Source organism: Acyrthosiphon pisum, chromosome A2 (assembly GCF_005508785.2).
Source record: "Acyrthosiphon pisum isolate AL4f chromosome A2, pea_aphid_22Mar2018_4r6ur, whole genome shotgun sequence".
In the NCBI taxonomy this organism is placed as follows: Eukaryota; Metazoa; Arthropoda; class Insecta; order Hemiptera; family Aphididae; genus Acyrthosiphon; species Acyrthosiphon pisum.
This window is the reverse complement of record NC_042495.1, coordinates 89,888,834-89,902,069: the sequence shown is the minus strand read 5'-3', so window position 1 is coordinate 89,902,069 and position 13,236 is coordinate 89,888,834. Positions and strand designations below refer to the sequence as shown.

General features: G+C 27.5%; 1 protein-coding gene across 1 annotated transcript; it reads right to left on the bottom strand.

Annotated features, from left to right (window-relative positions):
• Nucleotides 1-29: 29 nt before the first annotated feature.
• On the bottom strand, nt 30-8,101 carry LOC100169242. Its single transcript, XM_008183339.3, has 7 exons — nt 7,897-8,101; nt 7,758-7,836; nt 7,468-7,627; nt 2,635-2,853; nt 1,008-1,102; nt 439-553; nt 30-221 (listed from the first exon to the last, which is right to left on the bottom strand). Exons 2-7 carry the CDS (start codon nt 7,818-7,820, stop codon nt 166-168), a joined length of 708 nt encoding a protein of 235 aa, XP_008181561.1. The 5' UTR covers nt 7,821-7,836; nt 7,897-8,101; the 3' UTR covers nt 30-165.
• Nucleotides 8,102-13,236: the final 5,135 nt, after the last annotated feature.

Here is a 13,236-nt window from a genome sequence, read left to right as displayed (position 1 = left end):
TTTTTCATTTCAACATAAAATATAACAAAAATAAGTGCGATACAATAAGTGGTGACAAAAACAAAATATTATATATTATAGTGATGATGTCCCGCTCATTGTACTCTGGGAAAGTAGTATAGTTAATAATTATATTGGCTCATTGCTAGTAAATGGCATAATATGTCACCCTGAATTCTGAAAAATTCCTTCTAACGCTTTGAAAAACTCCATAAAACATCCTGTAAATGTATTAGCAGGAAATAATAAAACACAACCAGAAATATATAAATAATGTATTGAATTGTATACATTTAAACGTGTATTTAATATTATGTTATAAAAATTTTGAAACAAAGTTCAACGTAATGTATTTTAATCATCAAAATTATAAGACTTTAATGTTGTTTATTGATAATCACTTAAATGTATGTACAACCATTAATAGGTCTTACATACCAATAATTTTTTGAAATATATCTTCTTCCTCATCATCATCGTAGTCCTCTTCAGAGGGACTTCGTTTTATTTTGATAAAATGCTCTTGTTTTGTTTGTGGGTTGTCTATGCCATTCTACAACATAATATACCTAATATTAATTGAGTATAATTGTCTTAATCACTTGGTTATACAGAAATATAAAATATATCAATATTTTAATTCAAGAATAATGACAAAGACCATTCGATTTTGAAATAGATTAAATCTATTTCAAAGAAATTTTCTTTGAACAAAAAATAACAACCGCATTTATTAGGTAGTTAAGTTTTATAAATTAACTCAATTTTATCAAATTATTTGTTAATTGTTAATACCTATTATTCGCTGGTGTAGGATTTCTAAAATAGAGTAATTATAGTCCCACATAGAACGAAAATCAGAGCTATATTGTTGGGATATAAACATATTAAATTTTAAGTTTATAGAAATAATAAATTGTAAGATTATTAGTACAGATAAATAGTTACTGTTACTTACATACAAACATAAATATATATAACTGTATAAGTACCTATATATACATTACCTCGTATGACTTCAAAGATCGCTTCCATCTATTTCCTGTCCCTTGTGACCATCCATCAACATTTTGATGGTTTTTCGGTTCAAGCGTGTCATTACCTTTATTAACAATTTATAATAGAAAAATTTGATATTAAATTTTAGATTCTGAGCTGAGCGATGAATTTATTGAGATAACAATGATCGATATGGGTTTTTTATTTATTTTTCTAACTGAAGACACTCTTTTTAGTAAAACAAATGCTTTGATTATCGACGTTGAAGGAGGTTTCTGGTAGAAAATTGGATCTAGCTGGTACTTTTGGGAGGTCCAAATTGAAAATTCCCAATGCTTTTTAAAATAAATAAAATTGACAAAACAAAAAATTCCACCGTTCGTAAACATTTTAATATTATAATTAAAATAATTGTTTAGTAAACCCGTTTACCAAAAAGTTAGACCATATTATTTGCTCGTAAACGTTTTTTTTACTATATTTTCAATAACCACCTTAGAAACTCTCTCTAAAGGGCCTTGCGAACAGGTGTATTATATCGATTTGCTCTATTGTAGTAATATTGTCTCTTTTAATATATATCTTGACAATGTTATACATATTTTATGATTATTACTTGTATGTTATGTTATCTTTAATTTTGTACCCATTACCTTAAGTTTTATTTTGTATTACTATTAGATATACTACTATACTTTGTAACTAACCAAAACGATCATTATTATGTATTCCATTGGGCACAATAATTTAATAATTATTTATTCCAATTCAATGTGAGGCTTACACACTCAACACCACCTACCGAACAGCAGTGAGGTTACCTATGCATTCTCCCTTTTTTTGGTTAAATGTGTGAAGATTGTGCACAATAATTTTGCTCCTATAACTTATGGTTTGTTCACTTGACCGAAATTGTATGTGAAGATGAAACGCACTTTACATTTAACAAGTATAAAACAGCAGTAACAATACCTATGTTGCCAATAAATGTTCAAAGGTTCAAATAATTTACTTATAGATGAAAAAATGTACCTAATCAGTAAGCACTAAAATTAACTTGATAGCCATTGATTTTTTACTACTTTTTAGTAAAATTGTTTATTAAATAAGTCAAATGCACATTTCATATTTCTGAAGAAATGTCCTAAACCTACGACCATTGAGGTAACCTTAGTGAGTTAGTTGAATATATTTACTAACTGTGTGACACCTACAATCATGTGATACTTTAGAATAGACCTCTTGTCAACTTCTAAAAAAATGTATTAATTCATGTTGAAATTATAATTATAAAGAATTATCAAGCTATTGCATGATTATCATTGATTATAATATAATCTGTTTGTACTGTAGAGTTTTTCAATATTAAACACCTTAAAAAATCGTAACTCACTGTTACGAGTTTTAAGGGGTTGAGTGATAACAACTATATATACATTCGTGTATCTTTAGAAAACTGGTACCGTTTAGGGTGTTCTACAAACATCGTTCACTGCATTTAAAACGTTTTTACTGATAATAAGTGTACCTAGTGATTTAAAAAACAAATAATCGTTCATTATTCCACTAGTTAAAAAAACTATAAGTAGGTACCTAGCAATTTTTCAAAAACACAACATAGATAACGTTTCTTACCGACTCTAAACACCCACGAGCCGTCAATGATCTGATTTTTGAATCCCCAAGTTATATTGCCATTCGGCACCACCGAAGTCATCCACCAGCTGTCGGGAGGCGAAGAAAATGCGGTGTACTTCCATTTGATCGGTCCATCCATTTTAGTTCTAAACCACCTGACCGACGCCAATTCGTTTTCATACTGGTCGGAGTACGAGAATCCACCGCCGGTTATATCTGTACAAAATGAACAGACATTTTTTATTTACGAATTTGACTATCGTAATAAAGTAAAAGATTTGTGTAAATATTCTGCGTAGAGCTTACATTTTCTTGAACTTAAATTGCATCAAATATATGTAATAATTTTAATTAATATTTTAAATCTTTTGTTTTTTTATACATATTATATAATTTTTTCAATACGATGGTCCACTTTATGAAACTTAGCCTAACCTAACCTAACCATTGGCACCATTGATCAATGTCTGTAACAGACAGAAAACTAAAAATGTATACTACAGATACACTTTATGCGAGGTAAAATTTTTAGTTACTTAATAAATCAACAACGAGTAGGTAATTCAAATAATCCAATCAACGTCAAGTCCATTAACATTTTTTTAAGAGTAGTCCATTTAATTTTAATTTCGCCAAGGAAAGTCATTTTTTTTGGAACACCATAATTTCATAATAATAATAATTATGTTGACCGACAACATTATATTATTTCGTCTCCTTAATGTGATTTTGTTTGTATTGCAGAGTCAACATCCATTAAGATTGCAACAAATGAGTATTGTATATATGTTTTTTTCCCGGCTATACACACCAATTATTGCGTACTACCATGGCGCCATTGAATGTTTATTGTTTATTATAAATAGTTTGATAAGAAATTGATGAATGAACAAAGAAATGTCACATCAAAGACAAATAATGATAATTTACTAATGATAATTTCCCTAACAAGTAACGGTAAGATAGTACAAGCTACAATATTATATTACATTTAATAACCAACGTTAACCAACATAATATATTTTCTACAAAGAACATTAATATACAACTTTATACCATGATCATATTATATTATTATATTTCTATGATATAAACACGCAATCGACATCGTTCTCTATTGGCCATGATGGTCGTAAACACTGCAAATGTGACCGATTAATGGTTATTACTTATTATAGAAAAATATTCACACTTTTTTGGATATTAACGTCATAATTCGCTTAGAGAATCAAATAATATTGCAGTACATTCGAAAACCCCTTAAAAATGATTATTTAAAGGAAACTACTAATGCCAAGTGTTATCGCACATTTTAATATGGCATTAAGAACAACAATTTTTTTTATTTTGCCCTAAGTGTCATTATTTTCTGTGGCCTTGCAGCTTCTCTATTATGAAATATAATACTATGGCCATTTATATAGTCCACCCAGGTTGATTGTTTGCATGTTTTCGTTTATTAATAATAATATGTATAATGTATATAATATAACAGTACCTACCTATATAGGTATAAACCTACTGTAAAAACAAAAACGACTACAATGCAATTTATCAAGTCATGCACAAATAGTGAAAACAGTTCAAAGACCCAAAGAATTTCTTTCATACCCTGACCTACCTATCGTTCATGTTAATAGATCTAGTATACTTTAAATCACTGTAAAAACAAAAACATTTTAAAACAAATTAACTTAATAAATATTAATTTTAAAAAGAATTTATTATTAAGCTTAAATAATACCAAGTATGTATAATAGTATAACTGTATAAAACCTATGGCGTTGATTTTGCGGTATTAAATCACAATGCACTTAAAATAGATTTATACTTATAAAATACCATGTAAATTCGTACATGTAACCTATTTACATTAGGTTTTGAAACTGATTAAAACAGTTTGATCATAGTTGGGCAAAAAATTTAAAATTATGGAAATGTATTGATTATAATATATGGCTACAATTGTGAAGAAATTTGACTTATATCAAGTTATTGCAGGCCCGTATCGAAAAATAATAATCATATAATTAATTAATAATATACCAAGCTGATAGTCAAATATGATATCACCAGTTAAAGCGTCTTTTAATAATGTTGTTGATTGTTATTTTAAATACTATTTTTGTTTGTCCAAGCTCCTTCAGTGGGACGATTCTGCATTCCATGAATCATTCATCTGTAATTTTGTTTTTCTTCGCTCTTACTAATTGATGAGACGTCGTAACAGTCTCTATTTCTAAGAATATTTTTTATTATTTCATATCACTATTGTCATCCATCGTTAAATTATTTTTAGATTTTATATTATAAGTGTCCAAAGACATGCTTAACGGATTTTTGCAAAAACTTCGCTTTAGTATTGATTTTAACGATATTATTTTAATAATATAATAACGTACCTATGTATTATTGATGTTAATATTTTATAACTAATGAGTAGTCAATACCACATACCTTATAATGGTGAATAATAGGTTCTTGCGTGGTACATAGTAGCTGAAAAAAAGTTTAAATAGGTACCTATTTCGAAAATTGCGTTGTGCTTAGAAGTTAATAATGATATAGGCCATATAGGGACGTGATAGCAAAAAGTTTCAATTGTCTACGATAGATATTTTTTGAACTTTAAACGCTCCTAAAAAATATTTATAGTTTTGGTTTTTTTTTTTATTCTAGTAAAATAAAACTAAGGAAGAGTTTGCAAATGTGTATTTAAAAAAATCCAAAACATTTTAAAAATTATACAAAGTCTGGAACACGCTAATATAAATATTTGACGAAAAATTTAAGTTACTGCATGTTTTTATTCTTAATTCCTTCATTTTTATTTTTAATTACAACAATAGATTGTGGTTGTTGTCGAAAACTACTTTACCACTGAATACACTCGTTTTTCTTAGTTTTGGATTTTTTTACCTGTTACCTTGTCACCTGTTATTAGTACTGGGAATTTTACAACCGGATCTAATTTGCTACCAGAAACCACCATCAGAGTTGCATTTTTTTACTGTTCCGAAAAGATGATAACAGAAGCAAAAATAAAAATAAAACACACATCATCGTAAAATAAATCGCTACTCTAACAGCTTTTTTTTTTTTTTCTTTATTATTATTACATACACAATCTGTACCTTGTGGGTACAATAAGAGTATTAGTTAAAATATAAAAACAAAATACATGAATATCTTGATAAAAGCAGCCACCCATTGATGACACTTATAAATTGAAGTTATACATTAAATTTTCTCATAGATACATCATGTTTATTGATTGCTTTTTTTTTTTTTTTTAAATTATGATATTAAGTCAGCATATCTCTGCACCAGTTGCGTTTTAATCGCCTAGGAGGATTTCCCGGAATAACATTTGATGAGAGTGTTTTGACTAAAGGATTTGAGTGAGTTCTAACAGCTTAAAAATAATATACTCGTACCTAAATTATATTTATTTATTTAATTTTAACATTAAGAATTCACAATAGGTATCATTGTAATGCGTATCTCAATACAAATTTTAGTCAAAAATGTATTTATTTATTAATGACAACAATTTCTTTTTAGGTTTTACACGCGTATAGATGAATGTTATGTAATAAATAATATTATGTTGAGTTCATTGCCATTCGATTACGCTTCGACTGTGCTATTTTAGTTGGAACTCAACTAATCTATTATATTGACACTTTAAACGTTTAGTTAACTTATAATATTAAAATATTATTAAGTAGTTATAGGTTATCCAATTAGATTTATAATAGATATACATCTCCGTCAGTTGTCAGTTTGTCACAAGTTATATTATAAAATAATAAAGTAGTTTAATAACAATAGCTTTTATGTGACACTAACGTTTAAAAAGATAAAATGATCAATGACATCCTTGCTAAAAAATAATTTTACAATAAGGTAAATACAAGTACTTAAATAATAATTGTTTTAGTATCAGCTAATTGTCTAGACAGGCTCGTTTTTTTTATCGTTTACTAGTATCTTTATTTATCTTAAAATAAAAATGTATTTAAATCGTATTTAAATAATGTTATTTTTTTCAAATTTAATCTAACTGTCTGGTACAGATATCTATACTATAATTTATAATGATATTGTTTTTTGTTTTATTTTTTTTATTAAATGTTTTTATTTTACCAAAATAGCAAATAAACATTTAAAGAAAAAAAACTATTGTCACTACCTTATACTTATACTTATGACGTGAATTATACAATAAATGTACATCGACAAGATGACCAAGTACTAAATAACCACCCTAGCCATCACTGTAGTTTATCAAATTACAAATTTTTACATTTTACAAAATAACAGATATATTTTATGCTATTTTTAATCTATTTCATATCAAACCGGAAGAGATTTTTTTTACTGATACTTCGAGTTGAAGGTTAATAAAAACGTTCAATGGCATATGCATTATTTTATATATATGGAGATTTCTAGTGCATAAAAAAAAAAACATGAATAGCTTAATTTATACACAAATTATAATACTCGATAAATTTTAACCCCAAACTTTATAAAATAAAAAAAAATGTACCCAGAATGGTAGTCAATATAATAATAATTGTATGCATATGTATATTGTATAATATTATAATATAATGTATACATGATATCTTGGAAAGAATACTCGAGGGAATGCGAGTTCTTATATAGTTGTACAAAATTACTAAAACTCAACCAGGTACATAGGTATGTATTATATTAAATAATATTATCAAATTAACCTTGAAATTTAGTTCCTACCACTTATTAAACTTGCTCATATTAACATTAAATATTATACAAGAATGCATTATAGTAATCACTCACCTTCTTTGTTGAGCGTCACTCTCAGCCTGGTGTCCCAGAAGCCGCTAGCCGAGTCCCTCCAGGTCCATCTCACCATCATGTAAGAGTCAGTGACAGTGTTGTTGAAGAACGACACGCTACTACTGCCAGGATCAGCTCTGTTGAGCACCCAAGGAGCCGTCTATAACATTGTCATTTTTTATACTCTGCAACGTCTCAAATTTATTTTTATTTTCATAAGCCGAGTTCGTAAAAAGTCAAATGCACTATATACCACATAATATTATATTTAACAATAATACATTACGTACTTGGCTACCTGCAGAAATGACTTTAAATAAAATGAGCAACACCAATGGAAATGTGTCCGTCATCGTGGCTAAATTAACTCTAAAATAACATTATTATTACTATTACTATTAGTAGTAACTGCAGCGTATGATGTCTAACCACTTTGATGGTAGCGTTGGAGGGGAAATCGAACCTTGGAATCGTAATAATTTATAACGTATGTTTTGTTTGTTTTATTATTATAGTTATTATTATTTTTTTAAAGAATCAGATATAAACCTGGGTCATTTGTGGATTCAGATCCATCGATTTGATAATATTATTATAACACCTACAACTATATGCCATGAAGAATGGCTACGTACTGATTATATTGTTGTATTTTTTTTTTTAGTTACAATTCAAAAACGCTGAACGGTTCAGTAACCGCGAACAGCGTATGGACAGTAAGCCATTATGTAAGAATATGTTTTTATGATTAAATTAATAAATTAGTTTACTATATAGGTATATATAGTTTTGGGCTATTAATTATTATTGTGACATCTAACTTGTGAAATACATCAGACTTGATGGACTATAATTAAGCTATTCTGCTGGTCTGTCAATTTTTGTCCACCATATATTTCAAAATACATTATACACGTTACCACGAAAATTGTCAATAATGCAATTTTTTATATACAATAGTGTATTAGTAAAATGTGAAATTTTAGAGTTTAGAACAAAGATTTGTCTATATTTTTCTTTGTCAACAAGCCCCACGACTGTTTGGTCTAAAACTTTAAAAGTGTAATATATAAAATATGCAATTATTGTATGAAAAAAACGGGGGGAAAAGGATATTTGAAGTATGTAAAAAAGCGTGATAGTGTCCTCGAAAAAAATGACATAATTAGTAAAACAGAAAAATCTCCTACGTACAGATTCATCAAGCATGCCCACTTCCATTTCTTCCCTCAATGGGTTTAATTCAAACTCTGATTCATGGAATTTTTAAATACACATACTTAAATTGGTACAATATTTTTTAAATGATTGAGTTTTTTTGAGCTACCTAATGAGAGTCCTGTACTCCCGTTGTATTAAAAATTTCTATTTTGCAAACGAAACCCCCCCTTTTCTACTGTATATTATTAAAAGGATAATTTTTCTGAAAATTTAGATTTATCTAATTTAAAATTCGAACGATCAGTTTATAAGTTATTTATTTATTTATTTATTTATCAGTCGTATAAATGCATATAACGATAGTATAGGTGACTTAAAAATGGTTTTACCAAAATTGTTATATCAATTAATTAGATCATAGATCATAGATTAATTCTATACCCTGTTCAAAATAAGAAGCATATAGATTTACGTATTGAAACCGGTTTTGCCCGTGGCCGCCTATGTGCTTCTTATTTTGAACAGGGTATAGTATTAACTATACCTATTTGGACCATTTTAACAAACTATAAACGTTGATGGATTAATATCGATATTAGGTGCTAAATAGGTGCCCTTTTCCGTGGAGCTGTAATACAATCCGGGGAACTGTAATGCAAATTGCGGTCCTCTCCCCGGTCCTCGATAATACGAGAAGAAAAAAGAACAAAATAAAGGTACTAAAATTTAAAAATAACCATGTTTACAACCCTCCCATCAACAAAGACATTTTATCCTTAGTACACAAAGTTAAATAACTCAAATAATACTAGTTCAAATGTGGATTTTGATACGTCAATGGTTTTAAAAAAATTATCTGCTAAATAATTTACAGTAAAAAAGGGGGTCATCCATACTTGGAAAATATAAAGCTGCATTTAAACAGGACACTTCATAATAGTAGTGCAAAAATTCTCAAGAATATTAAAATATGGTACTTAAATAAGTTAAATATATTTAAAAATTCCAAAAATCAGGTTTTGAATAACTGAAATAAGAAAAATGGAGGTGAGCATGTTCGGTGAATCACCCTGTATAAATATTATTTTAATTTTAGATGTTAATATTATGATACCTATAATGAAACTCATAGTTTATTTTTTTAATATCACAATAATCAAATATCTAAAAATGTTTCGATTACAAGAATTTTACTTAGGTCAAGATTACGACAATATCAAACTGTAATGTATTAAAACAAGTCTCGAAACTTGATATTAACACGGATTTAACATAATGCTTAATCATGTTTTATATTCGATACCTATCCTATTTCTTCCACCTCAGTAATATTATCTATAGAATAAAAGTAAATACCTAATTGAAAATGTGTAGTAGGTAATTACATTAATATAACAACATTATACTAAAATTATAAACAAAATTTCAATGGACTGTGATTAAATTTCAAATAATAAATAATTTTTCTGGTAATTTCGTCAACGATATAATAGAATAGGAATACCTCATGCTGTGACTCAGTGGTAATATGTATATTATAATGTTTAAATGTACGCACATGAGTATACATTGAATAAGCCTTAAATAATGGAATATTGGAATAGAGTTCATGATTTATTACCATTATACTACTTTATTCAGCGGTGCCCATAGGTTAGGTTTGAAATAGGGTTGAGGGTTGTTCAAGCTGAAAAGTCTTTTTGCAATAAAGTATAATTATTAGTGATTACATACCTACGGCTCAGAAGATCACGATTGCCATTATATTATGGTGAGTTGTGTCTAACTATTATTGCATTGAAAAATAACAACGATAATAGGGTAGGTGAGATTAAAATGAAAATGTGCGTCAAGGGTGGTCTCGAGGACACTTCAAGTAAGATGCACATATCATATGCCACCTATACATAATTCACAGCTGTGCAGTAGCCAGGGGCACTTAAGGGCTTCAGCATCCCCCACCGAAATATCAAATTAGAATTTGTATTTTGGCCTGTCACGAACACTATTTGGCTTTAAAAGACATAAGAAATAAAACATATCAACAAATAACAATAAACATAATAGTATAAGACACTTGTATTTTTTTTAAAAAAACGCACAAGTTTAAGTAATTGACAACAAGGAATAAAAAAGTATTATTATACTTCAGTAGTGGCGTAACTATGATCATATTATGGGTGTTTTGATATTAGTCATCATTATTCTTAAATATAAACCAACATATTTTATTGTAATAACTTATTATATAACTTATTATATAACAAATAAGCCAATCATACATTAACAATAAAATATTGTAGCCCCCCCCCCCAACGTAAAAATCATGGCTACGGCATTGATTCACAGATTCCTTAGATGCATGGATAGTGATGATAGTATTATTCATACGCTTTTATATTATTAATGAAAGATTTAAAATAGTCTAGGATCATAGTTCAAAATAATTTATATACAATCGAACGTGTCCTGACTGACTGATCAACGTAGAGCCTGAACTATGATAGTTAGAGACTTGAAATGTCCACGATACCTTCGTCGTATCACCATGTAGTAGTGCAATAAGTTGGGATTTCCCAAAATTATTTATTTAAAGAGGTGCACAGCCACATAACAATTTTTACATTCGCGAAAAATTCTAAGCTTTTTTTTACAGTGAATAGTTCCCATTAGTTACATAATATTGTAATAGACAATATAATATAATTAATCATAAAAATTAGTAGAAATTCGTTTTTCTTTTGTTCAAATTTAGAATAGATGTCTAAAATTATCCCTTATTATAATAACTATTTTATTTTCTGTATCCAATTCTGGTAACCTTATACAAACAAAAAAATTCGTTTATCGTGAGCCAACAAACATTGATTTTTGAATTTTTTTTTATTTTTGAAAATAATAATAATTATACAACAACACATCTATAAATCAATTTCACCTGATTCATCACTTATAGCCCATACTCTCTTACTATTATATAGGTATACCTACGATATATTTACAAATTAATATTATCTTAAATTATAATATATTAATTTTTTTATTGCTTGCTTATCGGCTCAAGTTTTGTCTGTTTATTAAACATGCCAGAAATTATTTTCGATTCTTGAGCAGTTTGCGGTATTTTATATTTTTAGCCGCACCACCCATTTATTTCTTTTTTTTAAGTTATATTTTGCCCGAATTAAAAGATTTATGTAAACACACGTCACGAAAAAAATTAATTTTAATTTAGGTAGAATAAGGGTACTCAACTAAAATATTAACACAATACACAGAATAGTTGAATTATATACGACTGTCGAAATTGAGTGCCATTCGGTAGTTGTTTTTAGAATTTGTCTTAATTTTAGATTTTAGAAATTAAACTATACTAGATTATGATACTAATTATTATTATTGTTGTGCATACAACAATATTATAAAATATGTTAATTTTCCTTCATAAAACACACTCACACAAACAAACATACATAAATACATACCCATACATACAATGTGTACGTCCCCGCATACGTCTAAATATAAATATATTCCAACTATCAACCAGTAAAAAGGTGGGTAAGTGTATGTCACTCTGCTGTTCAGTAGGTTACAAATGGGTCACTGTATAATGGATAGTATTAAATTTGAATTCAATGATATAATATCACTGTATAAGAAAAACAAATCTGAGCGGAGACGGTATATCAGTCTAGGTATAAGATATATTATATACTTATCTATGGTATTAAAAAAAAAAATTGACCAATAACAGGTATCTATAATAAATTCCAAATTAATCATATCACAATATCCATTAAGTACAACAAACTGTGATACTATCATAGATATATAATAGTATACTTTAGAAGTTTCAAGCACCCACGAATAATATTAAACAATCACAACAAAATAACTAAGATAGTTATTCCAGGTTTTTTAATATGTAATTTCGTCCAAATTTGAGCTTAAAATGACTATAAAAACAAACCGTGCTCATGTATTTCTTAGATTTTTTGGTTAGCTGGTTATTAACTACTTCCGTAGAATCTTGTTTTAAATGTTCGATCCTTAGATATAAAATTTAAACATTTTATAAATTTTTAACTACAAAATAATTATTTAATTTTAAATTTGATTAATTTTGTCCAAATTCGATCTTTAAATGCTTATGAAAAAAAATTGTGCCAATGTATTTTTAATATTAATTAGTATTATTAATATTTTAAAAAAAAAACTAAAAAAATTTAAAACTGACAATGTCCGTAAACTGCTCAAAAAAAGTCAAATTATTTTCATAATTTTATCGTGTATAGAAAATGCTAATAAAAACATTCAGTGAAATTTTCATGTATCTACAGTCATTCGTTTTTTGATTACAATAAAATGAGAAAATCGCTACATGAGAAATCGAGTGAATATCCAATGTTGTAAAAATTTGAATTTGTAACGCTTTTAAAATTTAATTTGAGTTTTTTATAGACATTTTTTTTTTTTTAATAAAGGTAGAGATAATCTTATAAAGAATTTTGTATTATATTTTAAAATCTTAGTTCTAAAAAGAAAAATTTTTACGAATTCTTAGCTCAAAATAATTTGCTAATTTTCGTGATTTTTCCATATTTT